Source organism: Beta vulgaris, chromosome 3 (genome assembly GCF_026745355.1).
Source record: "Beta vulgaris subsp. vulgaris cultivar EL10 chromosome 3, EL10.2, whole genome shotgun sequence".
Taxonomy (NCBI): domain Eukaryota; kingdom Viridiplantae; phylum Streptophyta; class Magnoliopsida; order Caryophyllales; family Amaranthaceae; genus Beta; species Beta vulgaris.
This window is the reverse complement of record NC_079204.1, coordinates 567,881-592,018: the sequence shown is the minus strand read 5'-3', so window position 1 is coordinate 592,018 and position 24,138 is coordinate 567,881. Positions and strand designations below refer to the sequence as shown.

Below are 24,138 nucleotides of genomic sequence, written 5' to 3'. Positions count from 1 at the left end.
AACTCATTTGGATTTACATATAATTACATAAATACTTTAATATATTTATGAAAATCCTTTAAAAATGTGGGGGATTACAATAACCTATAAGCTTATATTGATAATATAAAGTTGCATTTAATCTTACATTGGTATTGTAGAATGCCTTATATTTTGAAACAAATTCTTTTAGCTAAAATGCCTTATAATTTGAAACAGAGAGAATATAATCTAACTAATCCAACAACATATTACATAATACTCCCTCCGTCCCTTAATAGAGTGCCCATTTCTCCAATGCACGTTTGCCAATGCACGTTTTGTATCGTTAATATCTTTAATTTCATATTAGTAAAAATTATAAAAGTTTGATTTTCTTAATGTACGTAATGAGACGAATCAAACAAGACCCCACATGACTATGTTTTTTCTTATATATTAGAAATATTTTTTGAGGGCTTTCTTTACCTTTGAATAGTGTCCAAAAAAGAAATGGGCACTCTATTAAGGGACGGAGGGAGTAACATTTAATTTATATATGTTATTAACAAATAAGGTCAAAGTTAGCTATATGAAATTATGAACTTGTGCTCAGAATAGGAGATTATTGTCATTGCATAGCATATTGAGAGAAGTGTTCCCAGAAGCACAAAATAACAAAGTGATATTATACACTTAACTTATTTCTTAAGCACATAAGTACAACACATGTGAATGTTTTTCATACAACAATACAACATCAATTACAACCGAAGTTGCAAGTTCTTGGTAGGATATGGCTTCATTTATACAGATGATACACAAAGCAAATTTGTAAATGCTTTCTTCATCTTCCTCAGTTCCTCGGTCTTGAAAGCATGTGCTCAGACTTCTGGTAGCGAGAGACAAAGTAAAATGTGAATATAGATGAATAAAAATGTCAAAACAACAGAGATGAAACTATATAAACATGTTTGGTTCATGTCAAATAAAAGAAATGGAAGGATATTAAATAAGATCGAGGAACTATCAAAATCATCCGTTCCATTCTTTTCTCGAAGTGTTTGGTTTTCTATTGTTTTTCATCAAACCAACGAGACCATATATCCTCCCTCTCCGCAACAAAGTAGTAGATGATAAAGTAGAGTGACAGCCTATAAAAATTAGAGTTTGTACAAAAAAACAGAGAGATGACTCTGGTGGAAAGGAATGGACAAGGTCAAATAATCTTGACAGCCTCTACAAAATCAAAGAAAGATCTCGGTTGATTAAGACTTTTCTTGTTTGCATCTCTGGTAGAATTTTTTTTGTTGTTTCCCTTAACAATTGTATACAGTAATACAGAGATGGGAAAGACGGGGGCGGCTAGTTCCACCACCCACCGTGGGTGGGGTTAAACGAAAAACAGTATTTAATTTCCAACTGACCTGCTCAGTGTATGGCAGATATTTCCCATCAAAGGTAACCACAACCCTGTCCTTCCCATCTACGCCACTGATCTTGTCAACCGAGCAATAGAAATCAATGGCTGACATGCTAAGCACGAATCAAAAGCATAATCAGATATAATTCAGCAAACAAAAAGAAACATTTCTGATTCAGACCAAGGACAAAGAAAAGAGAACAATAATAATGGCAAGCTTACAGCAAAACAACCATACCTATAACCTCAGCCATAATGAGAGCAAGGTAACAGACAACACCTCATACATAACATACAAAGCAAAAAGCTGAACAATTAGAATAGCTAGTGGACGGGGGATAGGTTAAGATTTCAATTGATTGTATAAACGCATTTCCTCTATGGGGTATTGTTTTAAAACAATCCCTATTCACAAGTTTCAAATGCAATGCTCAACAAATATTTGAACTTCAGAAGCATATATCTTTATGTCTTCATAACTGGTGGAGTTTATTATAATTTCCTCTGTTCTTATTTAATTCCCCCACCCTGATGTTCGGCGCTCTTTAAGACGCGACTTTGACCAATAAAATTTAAGTTACTTATAACTAAAAAATGATATAAAGTTGATAATATGAAAATATACATCGAGACAATACAAAGAATATCATAGACAGTTTTATTTTCTAAAACTATACCATATAGAAGTATAACTAACAACACTTGAACAAAGTTTACAAACTTTGACCTTGTGCCTAACTTTATAGTTGCACAGATCTCTCTCAGTCGCATGGCAGCGATTCATCTCGTGAGCCTGATTTGCTCAAGGACCCCGTGCCATATCATCGACTCACTTATTTACAAGAAGATATACAGATAATTCAAGTTATAACACAGGCTCAATTATCTTGTATACATTTTTGCTTATTCTAAAAGAATTTGAACAAGATTGTGATTGGGATTAGAAGTTCTATATGTCCACTACTTCCCCATTCCTCATTTATGTTTATTCAAGCAGAGCTAAGGGCAAGGAAACTAGAACAATCAAGTATACAGGATCATCTCAGTTTCCACAATAAGTAAACAAGTCTACAAAGTCTAGCAGAGCTAATAAAGAGAAGGGAGATAGAGCACAAGTTTAGCACATAAACTAAGGGTAAGAGCAGTGCAAGATCCTTACATGCCATCACCAAACTCCTCATTGATAATTTCTTTTATGCTCTGACCGAAATGCATGGTTGCTTCATGCAATCTGTTGACATGGTTAAATTTACAGAAAGAGCGAAAACAATCAACGGATTAGAAGAGTTGACATACTGAAAGGTAAAAGTTGAAAAAAAGCTTTGCACCATCATCATTATAGCTTACAACGAAATTTGGATCATACGTATTTGTCTTTCAAACAACAATAGACAAATTTTATTTAATTGAAAGAAGAAGTCCATAGTATCATGACATTATTTATGCAAAATCAGCAAACAGTCATCAAGGATAAGCATAAGGCGTTTCTCATCCCAATTCCCACGCCACAGCCCACAAGCATATCATGATCACTGGAGATACTAACTAGCATGTATGCAGCATGCAGCCTGCAGCCTAGTTAAACACATTTTCTAGAGATACTAACTAGTCTACCTAGAAAATGTGTAGTTCAGATAACATCCACGCGAAACAGTAACCACAAACAATGCGAACCAAGAAAGCTTTATGTGGGAAAAAATGGCAAATTACACCAAAACCACGCTTAGTGCCAATGTAGCATGGACAACTGAGACAAATCTATTTATCTGAACTACTACTAGTCTGTTATAGTGCATGATGATCCCACAGCTAACTACTCCTTTAGCTCAAACAAATAGAACTAATATCATCTCTAGAACTATATTTCCTCCGTTCTATAATAATTGCGACATACCCATTGACACATTTTGCAATTAATATGAAACTTCACGTTGCAATAAAAAAAAGACCGGATGAAGTATAATATAGGAGCATATAGTCATTAACCCACCTAATAATTTACAATCTCTCTCCAAATTTATCTAGAGATTTCCTCTAACTACATGATTCCTCTAATTATTCCATTTTCCTTTGTTCTTACTCTTATTCCTCTAATTTTATTGCTTTAGTTGTCCAGGTAACGATTTTCTTATGACGATTCATGTTAGCCAACCCCAAAATCTTCAGTAATCAAAAATATTATCATTGAACAACCAACAATTTTATATAAAACCCAGATAATAAAATTGATTACCCAGAAAAAATTAAACCCAAATTTCACTAATTTCATAAAAACTGAACCTCAATTAAGCAGTATAGTACTTAAAAAAGAGGAGAGAGAAACCTATAAATGGAGGGTTCTTGGAGCAAATCAGGATCAAAGGATCTAAAAGGAGGGCGCATCATCTCACTGATAAGGTCATCGGTCAGTTCGGGCAGGGCAGCTCGGAGTTTGGGGACAGTTTCGGGCTTTAAGTGGGCTTGACGTCGAAGAAGTTGAGCTACATATACATTGGTGAGACCAGTTTCAGCAGCAATTTGAGAGTATGATTTATTGGAGCTTTTTTTGACTTCTTGAAGTCTTTCCACCATTGATAACGCGGACTTCGACGCCATTGTTGTAATTTGGTGAATGCTGATTGCAGGGTTTAGGTAGGTGTTCAATTTGCGGGGAGATAAGATTATAAGAAGAAATTAGAGTTAAGCTAATAACAAGGACCTAAACTTTTGAGTTTTTCATTGGTAAGGACCTGTAAGATTTTTTTTCACCATTTGGGACCTCATCTACTTTTTCCGGCTAAAATTTAACTAATGTGAGTTAAGAAGTTGGGTCCCTGAGCTAAACAATAAATAAACAGATTAGTTTATATCCACAAATTCATATATGAATAAACTCTTCATTCTTAACTTGTTTGTCAGATTACTCTTCTTCTTCCTCCTAATTACTTCATTTCCGGGAGCATCAAAACTACTCCATCAAGGCACCACCTCCGTGACTCCATCACCACTCATAGCAAGTCAAATTACCACAAAGCGCATCACACCTAACCCCAAAACTACATTATAAACCACAACCCCTAGACAAACGGATCTTGGATATCACAAAATATCAACCTATCTATTTTCAAGTCCAAAAGGGTAAAAATGTCATAATTCATAACTATATATCAAAGAAACTAAGTTCATCGCTTTTTTAGATTGCCCATCATAATGCCCAGTTGGCCACTATTCAGGTAGTCGCCAAATATATCAAATATGAGACTATGAAATATCATAATTTAAACGCAATCTATCCCCAACGAATACAATTCAATTAATTTCTCAACAATTTGATATCACGTACACTAGATGAAAGCACACTCCATTGCAAATATCTCACCCAAAAATACACAAATTTCAATAAAGTTCGACTAAAAATCCCATACGTATGCGAAAATTTCCCAACAATTAACCAAAAACGGAAAAGTTCCCAATAAAGTTTGACAAAAAATCCCAAAATAAATCGTATGCAAAAATTTCGAATTCACAAAATTTGATTTTCACATTTTCATAAAGAATCAGCTTTTTCAGCTATAGTAGAGAAAGTAAAAGGTTTATATATTTTTGTTTTTATCTGCATTTCTCTAACTTCCTTTGTTTTGTGTTTGTGATTGTAGGAATTAGCTAGAAATGATGTTTTTGTGTGTGTGAAATTTTTTCGGATATATTAGCTAGTAATGGCGGTTGTGTTTGTAATAGTAGGAATGATCTTGTGGTGGTGGCTGCTACATTGAGGGAATTTTTTTTTTATGAGAGTAGTCAGTGGAGAGAGGAAGAGGTGAAAATTAGAGGAGAAAGAGAAAATTGCAAGTAACTAAAAGTAGGTAATAAAAATGCAAAATAAAAGGAAAAAGGAAATGCTTTACTTCAGGTGAGTTAGACTAAGGTTAATTGGCCGGATTTTTAATCATAGGTCCTTAAAGGTGAAAAAAAAAGTTACAGGTCCTTATCGGTGAAAAACTCAAAAGTTTGGGTCCTAGTTATATAGTTAACTCAAGAAATTAAAGTATCACTAGTTTAAAGGTTTTGGACTTTTAGCTTAGTTTAGGATATGCTCTTTTAGATTCAACTAAATTTATTTGAATCGAATTGAAATGGAACTGAATTAAAATTGTAGGAGAATATTAATTGAATCGAATTGATTTTTAACTAAACTGAGTTTTTATTAATTTAGTTTAGAAAAAATAGAGATTGAATTCGACTCTATTCAGTTATCGAGATAAGCGTGAGAGTAGTTTCATCCTTATCATGTGTTTTCAAGATTATGAACCACTTGTTTTACATATGATGATTATATTGAGTGTTTTTTTTGTTGACACTCAACAATGAACTAATTTTTGTAGAGTATCTTAAGGACAAATGATGTAGATAATATTCGATTTTAAATCTTAGGCAACATCTTCGAAATTTTTTTAACCCGTTGTAAATCTATCGCTCTTGTCATTAACAAGTTTGGAATTAGAAGTATAAGGATTCGCATTCATAAGGATCCTGATATACTTAGGCTATGTTCAGTTCACCTTATTTTTGCTTATTTCAGATCAGTTCATATCAGATCATGCTTATATTTAAAAACTCATTATTACTATTAATGTTATAATTTACTAGTATATTGTTCAAAAGGATTATTATTGTTGCTGTTGTACTTATTAATTATTAGTAGCAAACTAGCAATACTTATTATTGATGTCGTTCTTATCATTATAAATGTCAGAATTTTTTCCTTGAATAATGCAAAAGTGGGTTTTAATTCCCAAAATATGCCAAAAAAAAATTAAATTCCCTGCGTATCGTCCACGTAGGACGGCACGCGAGAAAATTGTTTTTTTTTTTTTGTTTTAACCCACGGAAACCGCTAATCAAAGTAGCGGTTTAATTTTAAAATAAACCGCTACTCTGAGTAGCGGTGTATAAATATAAACCGCTACTCTGAGTAGCGGTTTATCTGCGCAAAATATGGTAAGCAGATATTAGTTTTCATAATAAACCGCTACTCGGAGTAGCGGTTTACAAAAAAAAAAAAAAATTCGGCACTTGTAAACCGCTACTGCAAGTAGCGGTTTTACTAAAAAAAAAAATAATTCTCGCGTGCCGTCCTACGTGGACGGTACGCAGGGAATTTTAATTTTTTTGGGCATATTTTGGGAATTAAAACCCACTTTTGCATTATCCAAGGAAAAAATTCATAAATGTCATTGTTATCATTATTTTAAGTTATTTTATTGTTATTAAATAATAGAAAATTAAAAGCCATGTGTTAAGATTGGCGCAAAAATAAGAAATATATAAATATGATAGCTCAAATTCATGACAACGAAAGTACTAAGTTCGGATTACATTTCAAAATAAGCTAAGTGCGAGATACAATTACAAATTATAAATTTAGATCCAGTATACCTCTTCCTACCGAATTCCAAATCTCTCTATCGATTTGAAGTTGCACGCTATCCATTTCTTTCTTGCGCAAGTCATAGTTGTTTACATATCTTATTTTATTTTATATGAAAAAAAGAAAAGAGTTGAGTCTGTCGACTTTTTAAATGTGAAACACTTTTTTTTAAAGGGAAAGTGTGAAACATTTTATAAGTGCTCTTGTAAATTAATGACTTGGGTTATATAATGAATCACTGAGTGCGAGCCCTATGCGAGCCAGCCAAGAGGAATTCTTCTATTAATCTGTATTTGATTCTCTACTCTACTAATACGGGCTTTAGCAGTGTTTTTGGAATAATTTGTTCAATAAATATGATTATGATGTGGAAACATTATCATTGGAAGAGCTGTACTTATGACGGCTCTACTACTAATCGGCAAACATCCTTTAAATGAGGTCCTCAAGATTGTTAGGCATGTTTGTGAACACGTCATTCAGATCAAGTACATTGCAGGTTTCTGGTTAATTTCAGCCGATTATTATTCGTATACAGTCAATTTACTCAATTGTATATCAATCAGATATTGATGGCTTATCTATTGTCAAGACTGAATCCAATCTTCTAACAAAAAATAGATTTAATCTGATCCTTGTGTACGATTTTAAAGTAATCTTTCAAGCTGCTCAAATTGAATGTCTTAATTATGGGTAAATGGTGAAGTGAGGAATATTCAAATCCAAATCTTCTACCACCCATAAATTGCGTAGCACTTGTATGTCACATTTTTATATCGGTTAATTGTTATAATTTAAATGTAAAATTATTGAATGATAGGTTATACACTTATCCTCCATCCATTATTTTTTTTTTTGATAATTTGGCACCTGGTATTATATTTATTAATAGGCCATAAAGAAGACCCAAGAAAGTACAAGTCCAGGCCAGATTTAGCCATAAGAGACAAACAGGGATGGAACTAGTCCATTACAATTGTGAGAGCAGAATACTATTTATACGAAAAAACATTCACGTCCATTGGAAGAAGTTAAAGCCATGCTAAGAATTCTGCATCCCTTACTAAACCTTGCTTAGCCAAAGAGTCCGCCACGACATTGGAGCTTCGCCCTTTATGAATAATGGAGATATTTAGCCATTGCCTTCTTGCATTTCGTATGAAGTTGAGTTGGAAATTCAAATTCCAAGGCCCTTCCAATTCAGCATTGCACCATTCGACCGCATTGAAAGAGTCAGACTCTATAATCAGGGAGGAGTTTCGAAGATGATCATAGGACATGGAAATTTGAGTAGCCCTGAAAATCGCTAAGACCTCTGCAGAGTTGATTTCAATTGGTGGGATAGGGCTAGAGAACAAGCATAAAAAATGACCATGGTTGTTGCGAAGAACCCCGCCTATGGCAGACATTGCTTGAGTTGAGCTCACCGAAGCGTCTACATTCCATTTATAGCTATTGGGAGGAGGCGGGGCCCAATTCTTTTCACATGGTGCTGCCGTGATGATTGCCGAGGTACGGGGTTCAGCCCATGAGAGAGAATGAGGGTTCCTTATTATCTCATCACAAGAGTAGGGGAATGGCGTCCCCCATCCTTTGATCCACCAGCTGAGTCTAGTTAGAATAAGATCCTGCACTTGGGCAAGGGAGCATGAGATGTTGCGAAAAATGCGGGAGTTCCGTTCTTTCCAGATAGACCAAATAATGATTGAGAACATTGCTCTCCAAACCTTTTTGAAGAAAGGAGAAGGCCCAAAAGAGCCCCATTGATCAAAAGCCTCCCCAATAGTGGATGGGAACACCCACTGCAAATTCCATAATTTAAACCACCACCACCATATTTTTTTTGTGAATGTACAGTGTAGAAGTAGGTGGTCGACACTTTCACTCGATTCATGACATAGGATACATGAGGTCTCATCTAGGGAAATAATTCCCATACTCGCTAGTTTTACTTTGGTATTGATTTTACCAAGAATAGCTAGCCATGTAAAGATCTCTACCCGGGGAGGAATGAGTCCCTTCCATAGTTTTCCCCAATCAGCTATGTGAGGGAGGGGTGCGGATGACGTTTTTGCGAGTTCCCAACTAAGGGATTTGACTGTGAAAATTCCAGCTTTTGAGGGAGTCCATACAAATGAATCTTCATCCATGGTAGAGAGAGTTACCGAGTCAAGGAGAGATTGAAGATCATTCCATTCGTCCAGATCTCTAGGCCTTAATGATCGGCCCCAGGATAGATGCCATTCCCATCTCGATTCAATCCATAAACCACAATCTTTTACCGTGGCATATGGGTTAGATGATAGTAAGAAGAGTCGGGGGAAAACAATCTTTAGGGGGGAGTTACCAAGCCAGATATCGAACCAAAACAAAGTCTTGAAACCATTCCCTACTCGTTTGATAATGTTGGAGGCTAGCATTGAGCGAGTAGCAGGATTTTTGACAATGGTCGCACAAATTTTCTTCCAAGGCCCCCCATTCAAAGGGACATTAAGGTTATAGTGAGAGAAATGAGGGTAATATTTGTATTTTTCACTAATTACCTTACTCCAGAGAGCTTCGGGTTCATGAAGTAGTCGCCAAAGCCACTTAAATAGCAAAGAGAGGTTGCGGTGGTGAAGGTTACCACAACCAAGTCCCCCCATCTTCTTTGGGAGTTCTAATAATTTCCATGCCGCGAGAGCCATATATGAGGATTTTTCTCCCCCACACCATAAAAACTGTCGTTGCAACTTGTTTATTTTGTCAATTACCCCCTTAGGAATGGGAAAAAGTGACATGAAATACATAGGTAGGCTTGAGATTGAGGCTTTGATGAGAGTCAATCTCCCCGCTAAAGATAATAAACTACCTTTCCAGGTTGCCAATTTTTTTTCAATTCGTGAGATTATAGGAGACCAAAGAGAGATGTTTGAGGAGTTACCACCCATTGGAAGACCTAGATAAGAAAAAGGTAATCCACCCACCTTGCACATAAGATAATCGGCCGCCGTTTGTAACCATGAGCTGTCAATGTTGATACCATGAAGGGAACTTTTATGGAAGTTTACTTTCAAGCCCGAGGCCAATTCAAAAAGAATGAGAGTATTTTTAATGTTCCCAAGAAACTCCATATTTGGGGGGCAAAATAGTACCGTATCATCCGCATACTGTAGGTGCGTCAAGATTGTCCCACCTTTTGATACTTCTAGGCCCTCCCACAAGCCTAGATGCGTGGCTTTTTGAAAGACCAAACTTAGTGCCTCCACAACTAAGTTGAAAAGAAAAGGGGACAGTGGGTCCCCTTGTCGTAAGCCCCTGTGAAGCTTAAAAGGAATGGTGGGTGATCCGTTTATTAGGATTGATGCAGCAGCACTTTTAACACAAGATAGTATCCATGATCTCCACTGAATCGGAAAGTTCATCTGCTCCAATGTCCATTCAAGAAAGCTCCATGCCACACTATCAAACGCCTTATGAAAATCAAGTTTGAGGATCAAAGACTTGATTTTTCTTTTTTTACAAGTCTCAATAAGTTCTCCGGCTATTAAGGCACCATCAAGAATTTGTCTCCCTGCAATGAAAGATGATTGGAATGGACCTATGAGGGAGTCCATTACTTTTTGGAGTCTTCTGGCTAGAATTTTGGCAATGATCTTGTAGAGACTGCTCACCATGCTAATAGGCCTAAATTCTTTTAGACCCTCTGGATTCTCGTATTTTGCTATGAGCGCAATGAAGGCCACATTCGAGCCTTTGGGGAGGCGGCTAGTGTGCCAGAAATCCTCTACAATAGCATAAACATCAGATTTAATGACCTCCCATGCTTCTTTGATGAATCTGAAATTATATCCGTCTGGCCCAGGAGCTTTTTGAGAATTGCACGATTGAACCGCTTCGTCAATTTCTGAGTGAGTGAACTTGACAGTGAGAGAATCTGATTGTTCAGGGGATAGTTTTTGGAAGTTTAATCCCCCGAAAACTGGTCTGGATGAGTACTCTTCCTTAAAGATGTTTGAGAAGAAAGAAACAGCTTCTTCCTTAATACCTGCAGGATCAACAATTTTAACACCGTTAGTAGACAAGGAGGTTATTGAGTTTTGACGCCTATGCATTGAAGCAATGGCATGGAAATATCTCGTGTTTTTATCTCCCTCTCTAATCCACTTGGCCCTAGAGTTTTGGGCCCAGAACATATCCTTTCTTTTCAACCAAGACCATAGGTCTAGCTGGGCTTTTCTTCTTTCATTGAGTTCGGTTTCGGTTAGGGTTCTTGTGTTTGCTAATTGGTCGATTTCATGGATTGTGGTTTCAAGGGATGATATGGTTTGATCAATATGGCCAAATTCTTTTCGGTTCCACTCTTTCAATCTCCCTTTTACAAGGTGCAATTTTTCATTAATGTCGCAGTAAGAAAATTCTCCCCAAGTTTCCTTGATGATACGCATACATCCTGGGTGGGTCAGCCAGCAGTTCTGGAAACGGAACGGTTTGGGCCCCCAATCTAACTCATTGGATGATACGAGAAGTGGGCAGTGATCTGATAGACATCTCTTCTTGATTGAGACTTGTAAGGCTGGGAATTTTTCAGCCGATTATTATTCGTATACAGTCAATTTACTCAATTGTATATCAATCAGATATTGGTGGCTTATCTATTGTCAAGACTGAATCCAATCTTCTAACAAAAATAGATTTAATCTGATCCTTGTGTACGATTTTAAAGTAATCTTTCAAGCTGCTCAAATTGAATGTCTTAATTATGGGTAAATGTGAAGTGAGGAATATTCAAATCCAAATCTTACACCCATAAATTGCGTAGCACTTGTATGTCACATTTTTATATCGGTTAATTGTTATAATTTAAATGTAAAATTATTGAATGATAGGTTATACACTTATCCTCCATCCATTATTCGGAAAGAAACCAATGTAACTCTAAAAAATAAACAAGATTTCATTATTTTAAATAAAATTAAATTAACTAAACATAAAGATTCTAATCCTTTGAGTTATTCTAGGTTAGGCAACCAATGAAACAAAAGTTTGACGAATAGGAGAGTAAAAATTGACTATTAATTAGTGTGAACATATTCCTTTGAGTTACTCTATGTTAAATAACCAATGAGATAAAAGTTTTGGAAGTAAAAAAAATGACTACTCAATAGTGTAAACACATTTATTACAACTTAAAATCAATGAAAAATTTAAGTTATAAATTACACTATGTATGAAAAGACTCAAAATAAGAACCTATTGAAATTTCCTGTTAAGGATTAAATGAACAACAAAAGAAAATAGATAAAGTAACATAATTAATTAAGTCGCCTCAATACAATTAAAAATTGTGGAGAGTAACTTCGCCTCCTCTTTCTCTCTTCTCTCCTAGACCCTAGCTCCATTGTTAATTTTGAAAGGATTCCATCAGATCTTACCGGTCGAAGCCCCAAATCATTGTTTTTTTTTATGTTATTTTTATTTCTTAGGTTTTAATAATGTCTTCCTCGAAAGAAGGAGTTATTCCCTTTGAAAGACAAGGTTTTCTATGAGAGAGCGATTGAGACAAATCAATATCTTGTGTAATTGTGTATTCCCCCATCCCTCGCTCGCTTTGACAAAGCCAGATTGTCAACCTCCTTTGAAAGACAAGGTTTTTCGAACTCCTTCGAGAGACAAGGTTTTATTTGTGTTTAATAAGGTCTCCAGTTATGTGGGGCTACGATTGATGTGTATTGATCGGATTCAGGATTACGAAATCAACGCAAGAATTTTCTTCCCCACAAAATTATGAAGCGACAACAAATCCACTCAAAAAGTTGTATGAGATGAATTGTTATATCTAAGTATTTGGATTTTCATCCCTTCACCAGTTAATTCTTCTGTTTTCAATATCGTTAATTGTCAATTCTAGATGTCGTATGACTTAAATTACGAAATATAATGTCCTTTGAGACTTTTTTTGAAAAAAAACTAGAGTAGTAACAATAACAACTAGGAAGACAGAATGACACAAAAGTAGTACTTGGTCTAGTGGTAAGGAGAGCACCCTTCCAACTCCAAGGTTGGGGGTTCAATCCCCACTAAAGGCACTTTGAAGGTAGGGATTCCCCGTATCCTTCCTCATTACTCTGGCTCTGACCTATTAAGACCCGAGCAGGGTCCGGGTCACTTCTTCTTGAAAAAAATAAAATTTATGTCACAAATTATTAGGATTCGGTATATTCATAATTCACTAATACAAGGACTTAAAGGGGGTTAGGGTGTTCACATAGCTGTAGGCTGTAGAATTTATACTATAAATAGACCTAGCTGGCTAGCTCATTGCATCAGTATCATTCAGTAGGTGTTTAACAACTTCATAATATTAGTATATTGAGAAAGGAAAGGAGAGGAGAGGATGGTGAGGGAAACTGAGATAATGCAGGTGCTCCGCATGAAGGAGGGGACTGATGACACCAGTTTCGCAAAAACTGCATACATGGCGGTAATCTCTTTCAAACTAATCTTCCATACGAAACTAACTAAAATATATTCATCCGTTCTTTTTCAAAGTTTCCCTTATTTGAAAGTTTCATATTAATCGCAACATTTTCTTATTTGATGTTATCTTCTCTAGTTCTATCTCTCTTTTATCACATGAGTCTCACTTTTTATCTATATCTTTACTTTTTTTTTTTTTTTTTTGATAAACAAGGCGATTCATTCATTAGCTAATAATGTTAAATATATTACAATCCGCGAGAAGTTGTTTCGAACAATAAGCAGGGGGAGTGGGGATATCTTTACTTTTTATCACATAAGGTATGTTGTAATTATAATAATAGACAAATTAAAGGAAGTACTATATTGCTTTATGTGTATACTTGAAAGAACCTATTAGTAACTAATAATGCATATGATAGATGCATAATATGAATCTTTGTATTTATCACAAATGTTTCTAACAAATTATGACTAATTTAGTGATTGAAAACTTATGTGAAGCAGAGGCAGATACTATTAATGTCGAAATCAATAAGAGAAAAGGTCATAAGGGAGTTGTATTGCATGGAACAATCAACAATCTTATGCATAGCAGACTTGGGTTGTTCTTCTTCTGAGGAGAACAACTTGAGCGTAGTGTATGGGCTCGTAGACACCATTGATAAAGCTCGTCGAGAACTCGGACATGGACCTCAAGAGTATCAAATTTACTTGAATGATCTTCCAGGGAATGATTTCAACACTGTGTTTGGTTCGGTCACAAGGTTTAAGGATAAACTTAAGGAGAAAATGGGAGATGATTTTGGGGATTGCTTTGTGAATGGTGTTCCTGGCTCTTTTTATGGTAGGCTTTTTCCTACCAATAGCTTGCATTTTGTGCACTCTTCCACTAGCCTGCATTGGCTATCTCAGGTGATTTTTCCTTTCTGATAACTAAATGTAATTGCATTCAAGTAGATTAATTTGTACATTTTAGATGGACACAAGGGAGGGGGGGGGGGGTTGTTCCAATTTTAAACGTAAATGGTTGTACACTTGTACTTGAGAGAAAGGAATGGAAAGAGAGAGGGTCATGGTTAGGGATGACAATCAAGTCCGGATTCGATTTTAGTCCGCTCGATCCGAAGGAAGAAATCTGAGCTAACTTCGACAAAAAATAATTCGAATCCGACTTCGTTTAAATAGTCCGATTCCGAGTCGGAGGAGGATCTGAGTCAGATCTGATAAAAAATTCGACCTCCGACTCCGATTTTAAGTCAATTAATCCTTTTTTTTTCTTATTTATATTAATGAATTATGTATGTATAATCTGAAATCGTCTTTCAAGAAATTGTATTATATAAGATATTCCCATTGAATAGATGATTGTTAAAAATAATAATAATATTTAGATTATTTGCACTATATAAGATTTCCATATGATTATTAAAAAAATTTATAATGATTAGATTATTGTATTATAGAAGATTTTTCTATTATAAAAATAGGCGGAAAAATAAGTTGGATTGGGTTCAGAGTCGGATGTTCGGATTTTAAGGCGGGTCGAATTCGGAGTCGGATGTTCGGATTTTAAGCCGGGTCGGAGTCAAACTCAGACCCTTATTTAACATTCAACTTCTTGTAGGGTCGGAGTCGGATTATGCATAATCCGGTCCGAATCCGACCCATCCGTTGCCATTCCTAGTCATGGTTGACTATCATCTATACAAATATATTAAAAGACGTTCTTAGCAAAAAAAACTGTGCCACGTGGCATTCTACTCAACACATGGCCTTTGAAATAAACTGTGAGAGTTTAACCACCAATTTTAATGTTTCAAAGAAAAATATAATAAAGTATTATAATTATATGTAACTATGAAGACATATACAAAACCTTCTTGATCTCCAATACATTTATTAAGGCAATAACATTCTCTTACCCCGATTCTATTAATATTGTTATTTTAATCCCCAATTGCTTGGAATTTTTTAAAAATAATTTATCGTGTCATAACGTTCATTTTTCAATTTTGCACTAGAAAGAAAATTACAAAAAGCTAATAAAATCATTCATGAAGCTTATGTGTAATAATTTATTTAATAATTGTAACTGCTCAGGCTATCTCTGGCCTGGACCAAAAATTCTAATTATAGATAAAAATCTTGCGATCTTATTATAGAAAATAAGGTTCTAATATTGTTGTTGTTGTTGTTGTACGTAGAAGCATATATTCCATTATCAAAACATTATGCGTAGGGGTGCTTATCGAGCGAGTCGAGCCTGAATAACACTGGGCTCACTGGGCGCGTCTCGAACTCGTTTAACTTTTTATGGACTCGGCTCGGCTCGCGAGCTCGTTTAGGCTCGGCTCGTTTAACTTCTCTATCTTTTTTTTGTTTTCTTTTTCTTTTTAATTGTTTTTACCTTTTCTTTTTATCTTTCTTCTATTATAGACCTTAGTTAATATCTTAAAAGAAATACTTAATATAATTTTTAACATATATAAATAATTTTTTAATATATAAACAATTTTTAATATAAAATATTTTTTAATATAAATATGTTTTTTTAGTATAAAAATAACAATCGAGCTGTTCACGAGCTTGACGAGCCGAGTTGTGCCTAGCTCAGCTTTGCTCGTTTAAGTCTCGAGCCGAGCTTCGACCGAGCTGAGCTGCTTGCGAGCTTGTCAGGCTCATTATCACCCCTAATTGTGTTTGTCAAGAGGTCCTAAGGTGTGTCACATTATTCTAATTTAACTGTACTGGATTAGTACAGTAAGGTAGAATTATTTATTTAAAAAGGGCAAAAATTACATATTATTCCCATAACATTTTCTTAAAATGAATGAATAAAAGTTGGTTTTTAAGTAAACAGTAAAATTTGTATTCATTTGATGAGGCTTAACTTATGACATGAAAGTAGTTGATTCATAAATTATGGTCGATCTGCAATTTCCAGGTACCAGAAGGGATAGAAGACAATAAGAGAAACATTTACACGGCAAAAACAAGCCCCCCAAAAGTCCTTAAAGCTTATTATGATCAATTTAAAAAGGACTTTTTGATGTTCCTACATTGTCGTTCCAAGGAAGTTGTAGCTGGAGGAAAAATGGTGCTAACTTTATTAGGAAGACAAAACAATGACTCTTGTTATAGCAATAAATCTGGTTACATGTGGGAGCTTCTTGCCAAGGTCCTCGATGACATGGTTATTGAGGTATATAAACCCTTCCTTTTCATATGACATTGTGTGGAGGCCCCTCAAATTCCTTTTTTTTTTTCCTAACTCAAACACTATATGTCTCTCATTGCATAAATTATACTCCCTCCGTTTCAAAATATAAGTCGTTTAAGGTTTTTTCACACAAATTAAGAATTTAGTTAATTTTAGTTGGATTTACATGGGTAACAAGAATTGACATTAAATATTGTATTGATAATACAAAATAACCTATAAACTTATCTTGATAGTATAAAGTTAGAAGCGTTCGCCAACTTTGATAGACATAGCATTGCAAGCAAATAGAGCAGAGAGCTTACTGTTTGTTTCTATTAGAGTCGCAAGGAATTCGTCCAGCTCATGGATAGTTTCAACTTTCAAGGCTTGGCTAAACTGAGCTTTCACCTAGAAATCCAGCTTCTATTGAACTAACTTACTTACATTGCCAGAAAGACGAAGAAAAATGTGCGAATATAATACTTCCTCCGTTTCTTATTACTCGCTACACTTTCCATTATGGGAAGTTTCACATTACTTGCTACACTTCTTTTTTGGGCAATAAACTCTCTCTATCTCTCTCCTACCACATGGGTCCCTTTTCTTTTTACTCTCTACCTCTCTCTTCTCCAAAAATTGCCTAGGAGTCCGTGAAATGAGAAGTGTAACGAGTAAAAAGAAACGGCGGAAGTAATACACTTACCGGGGCGGAAGCCAAAGATAAGTCTCGTAAGTGGACGTATCGAACCAACATAAGATCTCAGATTGAGATTTACATTGGTATTGTAGAATGTCTTATATTTTGAAACAAATTTTTTTAGTTAAAATGCCTTATATTTTGAAACAAATTTTTTTAGTTAAAATGCCTTATAATTTGAAACAAAGGGAGTAATACTTTCATTGCAAATTTATAGTTTTTCATCTTCCAATCTATCCTTATATTTTTATCAACCTTTTTAATATCTAGAGTTTCCGTTAATTAAATTCATTAGTTATACATTTTAATAATAATTTTACAATTTACTTGGTTTTTACTGACATCCTACTTCCTAAATTAGACTAAACACATGTATAGTATTTTTTGTTAAGTGCATAATACTACTACACATATTTGATAGAACCAACCTTTTATAATAACACAGGGCCTCCAAAGTATTTAAAACGACCTGCTTTTCATGAGCTGCAATCTCTATTTTTAAAGTACATTTGTGTTACCCTTACTCAAAAGCACCAAATAATCACGTGTAAATTGCATTAAGAAAGTTACAAGATCTCAAGAACAATATATCTGAGCCTACATAAAGTTGTATACTCCCTCCGTTTCAAAATATAAGGCACGTTTGATGTCGAACTTTGACAGTTTATTACTCTCAATTTACGTGGATAATTTTTTTTTAAAATTAATGGTATTATAGTATTTTTTATTATAACGAATCCAATGATATAATTTTTATAATTTTTATTTATCATATTATGAGATATATTTGTGATCAAAGCAAATTCTTGTAAAGCGTGCGAATGTCTTATATTTTGAAACGGAGGGAGTATAAATCATGCAAAGATGCGGTTGTTTGCAGGGTTACATAGAGGAAGAGAAGCTAAACACATTCAATCTTCCCATATATACACCTTCGCCTTCGGAACTCGAATTTCTGGTACATAGCGAGGGATCTTTTGCTCTTAATCAAGTTCATGCTTTCGAAATCAGTTGGGACGTGAATGATCATAAGAATGGCAACTCTTGCGATCAATATGACTTTGTAACATGTTTGAGAGCTGTGGTTGAGCCCTTAATTATTAGTCATTTTGGAGAAGTAATCATCGATGAGATATTCAAAAGATTTAGGGAAATTGTATATGTTTCGATGGCTAACGAGAAGAATATGATAGCTAACGTTACAATCTCCTTAACAAGAAGAAGTCGAGGCTGACGAATGATTAATGTCATTTACTATTTCAGGGTTGTTTGTCAGTTAAGGGTTTGACGCAAGTTCAGAGATCCCTGAATATTTTCTTTAGAAGTTCACGGAAATCGCTACATTTATTCACTGGGTAGATAGTAGACTACTCATTAGGAATAGAAAATTAAAAAATAAATATTTTTACGGAGTTAGATTCCACTTATTATTAATATCTATCTCTAGTGGGTAGACTACCAGTGAGTAGACAAAGTTTTTCCGCAAGTTCACCCATCTATTATTTTTTTTGGTTGCCAAGATTGTTTTACAGTTTCTTGAGCTTATTTGGTTTTGATTGTATGAATCTTCCCTTAAAAAAGCTTGTTTATTGAGAAATGTATTTATGTATTGTACCAAATAGTGGTTTATTATTGGCTAATCTAGCACCTCATGATGGTTTATCTTAATATACTCGAGTTCTTTTTTTTTTCGGTAATAATAGAAATGCATTACTTAAACATGTTCAAAGACAAAGTTATTACAATCCGCTACAAAGTTACTTAAACAATAATTCGGGGGTGTGGAAAATGTCCGAATTACAAGTACTTCATTTGAGTTTTTCCGAGCTTCCTTGGCTAGAGCATCCGCCACCGCATTCTCTTTTCGAGGCACATACACCATCTTAAGGTTGTTGAACTGCTTACATAATTCCCTGCAATCATAAGTTATGGTAGTGTAGTTATCACATAAAATTTCATTAGTACTTATCATTTTAACCGCTTGTTGGCAATCGGAATGTAGGGCTGCATGCTTGATCCCAAGATCGAGAGCCATCTGAAGCCCAACCCTAATGCTAAAAAGCTCTGCCATGAGGGCGGATTGGGCATATCTTTTCTGGCTAAATCCCATTACCCAAGCCCCCTCCATATTCCGTATAACCCCTCCAAGCCCCACAAAAGCCAACGGTTCAGTGTAGGATGCGTCTGTGTGGATCATTGTAGTGGGTTGGGGTGTGAAATGGGATATTGGGGAGGTGGGCTGGGGACAGACCATGGTCATGGACTTGGCAAAGGTCCACGCTTGGGTTTTGGCCTTAGCCACTACCGTGGCGGGGGGGGAGGATTTCCCTTCAAAAATGAAGAGATTCCGAGCCTTCCATATCTCAAAACACACCCATGCGAAGAGGGAGGGCCATTGAAGCCCCATGACGGTGGTGGTAGATGAGAGATTTTCTTTAAGCCACTGAGAGAAGTTACCATTTGTGACCATAGGAGCATGGGGGAGCAAGGTCCATACATCCTGGGCCGCCCGACATGATTGGATAATATGGGAACTAAGCTCAACATCTAAACCACATATGGGACACAGGGGAGAGTTTATCATTCTTCTCTGGAAAAGAAGAAAATTATGCGGAACCCGGTCCTTCCATAACAGCCATAAGAAAAATTGGATTTTGGGGATTGTTGGAGCTCGCCAGATCCAATGTAACGAGTCTGAGTTTTTCCTAGGATGGAATTGGGCCTGGTAGGCAAGGGCTGTAGAGAATCCTTTTTGTGTGGCGAAGGAGGAAAACAAAAGGTCCGCTTGATTTGGTTTAATTTTTTGCTCATGGATGAATTGAATGATACTATCAGGTAGAGGGAAAGAAATGTGTTGGAGGTCCCATCGATTCAAGTCCCACAGGTCACTCACTTTCATATTCTCCTCTTTAAGGGTCAGGGGTCCATGAATGATTGCTCTTAGGGGTCCTACACCTACCCAATTCGAAAACCACACATTAATGTCATTTCCATTACCCATTAACCATTGACTATTCTCCTCAAGTAACTTCCATCCTTTCCCTATGCTTTTCCAAACCGGAGATCCATACTTAAACTTTGTGACATGCGTTGAATGGACATATTTTGAGAAAATGCATTTGCTAGCCAGGCTATTTTCTTCCTGGCTCATTTTCCAACCCAATTTTGCCATGAGGGCTATGTTCATTTTCCCTTGGTGTCTAATTCCTAGGCCCCCTTCACTCTTGGGGAGGAAAGTTGTGAAGCGGTCAACAAGGTGGATCTTTTTCACCCCCCATTCTCCCTCCAAAGGAAGTTGTTGCATATTTGGTCAAGAGTATTCAAGGTGGCTTTGGGGAGGGCAGTTGCTTGCATGTAGTAGGCTGGGATAGTGGAGAGGGTCGATCTGATTAGGCATAGGCGCCCTGCTTTTGATAAAAAGGATGTTTTCCACTTTGCTAGTTTATTCCTAACCTTATCCACAACAAATTGGATTTGACTCCTAGTGGGCCTTTTGTGCATTAAGGGAAGTCCCAGGTATAATCCTAGGTTCTCTGACTTGGCTATCCCTAAGATGTCTTCTAACAACTGGGTCTCCTCTTCCAAGGTATTGGGGGATAGAATAAGCCGGCTTTTATCTTCAAGTATGGTGGAGGAAGTAATTGTTGCTGATTTATGTTTTTTTTTGTTTACAAACTTTTTAATGAGCCAACCCCAATTCTTACTTCATGACACAATGGTGCAACACCAAATTAACGATATAACCACCCAAAAACTTTCTTCAGTCAAAACTACACACCACGTTTCCCAAATATTTTTACTTTGCTTCTCAAGTCCCACTGCCACAAGAGTATTAAATAAAAGATATTGTTCAAGTGTCAAGCAAAATTAGGGAGTCAAGATCAATACAAGGACCTAAACTTCGGTCTAAGGCTATGTTTAGTTCACCTGAAATTTTCTGATCTGAACTTATCTGATCTGATCTGAACTTATTTTTTCTGATCTGATCTGATCTGATCTGAACTGATCTGATAACAAGATCTTATCTTTTAGATTATTCTCAATATATAAGAAAAAAGATAGTCATGTGGGGTCTTGTTTGATTCGTCTGAAAGAGTACTTTATTAATATTCAATTATTATAATTTTTACTAATATGTAATGAAAGATATAGTGATTTTTAAATATAACCATGATCTGAACTGTTCTGATCTGAACTTATTTTTTCTGATCTGATCTGATCTGATCTGATTAGATCTGAAATAAGCAAAAATAAGGTGAACTGAACATAGCCTAAGTTATCATTAAGGACCTATACTTTTAAAAGTTATCATCTAGACCACAAAACTAACAGACGTTAATAAAGTAACGAGAAAGTTGAGGTTTCTAGAAGAATCACCAACTGTTGTAAAAAAAAAAAACCCACCAAAAATCAATCATAATTGTCAAGACTACGTCGTTTGGTAACATTAAAAGAAAACCCCAAGGCTTGTTTGTTAAACTAGCGGGTTCTTTATCTCCCTTGTAAGAGCTCAAAAGAAAGGAAAAAAAAACCCTTGCTTTGCCATTTTAGAGCAGCTTTAGAATTTCCCGCTTACTCATCAACAATCATTATTCTCTCTGCAAAATCCACAGGTAATGGACATTGTCTATGTGCATCTTTGTTCAATTGCAAATAATTGGGTTATCATTTGTATAAATTAAAGTCTAGGGTTTTGAAAAGAACATTTTTTTAGGGAAAAAAAAACTTGTGCGTAATCATGATTATGCTATGTTTTATAGGTGTGGTTATGTGGTATGCTATTTTATTTAGATTGATGGCAAACTTTGTGATTTGGGTTTCTACTATAGCAATTTGTGCATTTTGGTAGTGGAGGCTTAACAAATTAGGGAAATAGAGTGTTGTTTTTGAAATGGGTCAGCTATATAAAAAAAGTAGATTCTTATATAATTAATTAATACTCCCTCCGTCCCATAATATAGTGCTTGTTTCTTTTTTACACAGTTTTCAAGACGTAACTTAGACCTATAATATCTTCAATTCCATATTAATAAGAAATATAAAAAGTTAATATTATGAAACTACACATTGAGACGAATCTAACAAGATCCCACATGAATATGTTTTTTTATATATACAAATGAAAATATTCGATCAAAGATTTTAAAGTTTGACCCACCAAAAATGAAGTAAGCACTATATTATGGGACGGAGAAAGTACCTATTTGAGTAGGTTTTGACTTTAATGAAGCAAACTGATATGCATGCAAGGCCACATCAGTTATCTACTTACTCTCTCCGTTTCATTTTAATCTACACACTTACACTTTTCACGCATGCCAATGTAAAACTTTGAAGACATGTATCTTCAGTTTTGTATTTGTAAAAATTATAAAAAGTACATATTAATAAAAATACATACTAAGACGAATCTAACAAGATCCCGCATGACTATGTTTTTATTCACGTATAAATCACAAACGAGAGTCAAAGTGTAATTTGTGAATAGTGTAAAATGTCAAAGTGTGTAGATTAATATGAAACGGAGGGAGTATGCTTTGGTTGTAAATTTCTCGAGGAGTTGGAATGGTGTAGCTTATGTAGCTACACGATCTTTAATGTGTGAATTATTGTAATTATGATTTTTGAAAATTTTATATTCTACAAGTTATGAAACTTAACCCATGTATAGTTGTGCATCATGGTGGCTATATGGGTAGTTGGTGGTTTAATGTCTTATGTTAATGGAGAGGTTAGTATGTTTGAAGATATGCCTGAGGACATTAATGGATAAATGGATTGTACGTCAAGAATTTAATAGATAGTTTGGGCTATAATGATATTATCAAAGTGCATTACTTGGACCTAAGAAAAGATATGAAAGATGGAATAAGGTTCTTATTGTTTGATAAATGGACATTTGATACATTTTTTAAACTTGTTGCTTGAATTTAAAATCATACACATATATACTGAACATGAGGCAAGAGTTAATACAGTTTATAAATGCATTTTAGATGATGTTGAATTGCATGGTTCTTTTATGAGTTTGGTAACTAGAGATGAAGTTGGGTGTTCTAATGAAGGAGTGGAACCTAGTGTTTAACCCTATATTATGCCTAGGTTTAATTACTCAAAACAATTCTACAACATTGAATTCCATGATTTTTTTTAATAAAAACGAAAAATAGCTCTATTTCAAAAATAGGAAATTATGCTAATATATGTATTGCAAAATGTTGCAAAAAGTGCAAGGAGATATCACGAACTCTTCTCTCAAATTTAGACGTCAACACACTAATATATTCACGTTATTTAATTTTAGGAAAAAAAACACTATTTACAAAGGCAAAGGAAGAACCAATAAACTAGCATTCTCTAGTCCCTATATACAGGAAAAAAAAAATGACAATGCCAAGGCCATAACAATTATTGACCCTATAGAAACAAATGCAATTTGTTATAACTTGAACTACTAAGTTGTGACTTGTGACACATAGATATAACTAGTGGTATTACAAAGTTGAGTAATGTGACAAATTATGAGTATTAAGAGATAAGACTCGGGAGTTATACATTTATAAAAAAAAAAGAAGCAAATCAACTAGTAGCAATCGTTAGATTAGAAAAACCAAAAAAAAAAAAAAAAAAACACATTAACTATCTTGAATAAATCAATTACTGATCGAATATGCAAATGAACCATAAATGTAGTTTTTCTCTCGAGCCGCCTCCTCCCCTTCCCCCCCCCCAATCAACTAGGAGTTGTCATGGTTGACCTCATCCATGGTAAGTCCCTTTTCCTCTCTTGTTTTCACTAGTCCGTCCTTTTGTAAACTATGAATATGAATGTATTGGAAGCTCAGATGCAGTCAACATGAGTAGATCAAGAATGTTCTTCTCTAAATTATGTCAAAACTCAAAATGATAGACAATTTCATAGTTGCTTGAGACAACAAATATAAGGAACTTGCGCCATAATTTTCGACCTAGTTCATTGTAGTTTCATC

General features: G+C 35.2%; 2 protein-coding genes across 4 annotated transcripts; one reads left to right on the top strand and one right to left on the bottom strand.

Annotated features, from left to right (window-relative positions):
• Positions 1–622: 622 nt before the first annotated feature.
• On the bottom strand, positions 623–4,047 carry LOC104887897 (cyanate hydratase). 2 transcript variants are annotated; one of them, XM_010672671.4, is made up of 4 exons: positions 3,705–4,045; positions 2,541–2,612; positions 1,386–1,494; positions 623–850 (listed from the first exon to the last, which is right to left on the bottom strand). In XM_010672671.4, exons 1-4 carry the CDS (start codon positions 3,974–3,976, stop codon positions 815–817), a joined length of 489 nt encoding a protein of 162 aa, XP_010670973.1. In that variant the 5' UTR covers positions 3,977–4,045; the 3' UTR covers positions 623–814. The 2 variants fall into 2 exon arrangements, with proteins under 2 accessions (XP_010670973.1, XP_048496681.1); XM_048640724.2 differs by lacking the exon at positions 2,541–2,612 and having other exon boundaries at positions 3,705–4,047.
• Positions 4,048–13,023: 8,976 nt separating this feature from the next.
• LOC104887895 (S-adenosyl-L-methionine:benzoic acid/salicylic acid carboxyl methyltransferase 3-like) lies at positions 13,024–18,819 on the top strand. 2 transcript variants are annotated; one of them, XM_010672670.3, is made up of 4 exons: positions 13,024–13,251; positions 13,755–14,162; positions 16,195–16,452; positions 18,030–18,819. In XM_010672670.3, exons 1-4 carry the CDS (start codon positions 13,165–13,167, stop codon positions 18,381–18,383), a joined length of 1,107 nt encoding a protein of 368 aa, XP_010670972.1. In that variant the 5' UTR covers positions 13,024–13,164; the 3' UTR covers positions 18,384–18,819. The 2 variants fall into 2 exon arrangements, with proteins under 2 accessions (XP_010670972.1, XP_048496680.1); XM_048640723.2 differs by having other exon boundaries at positions 13,024–13,568.
• Positions 18,820–24,138: the final 5,319 nt, after the last annotated feature.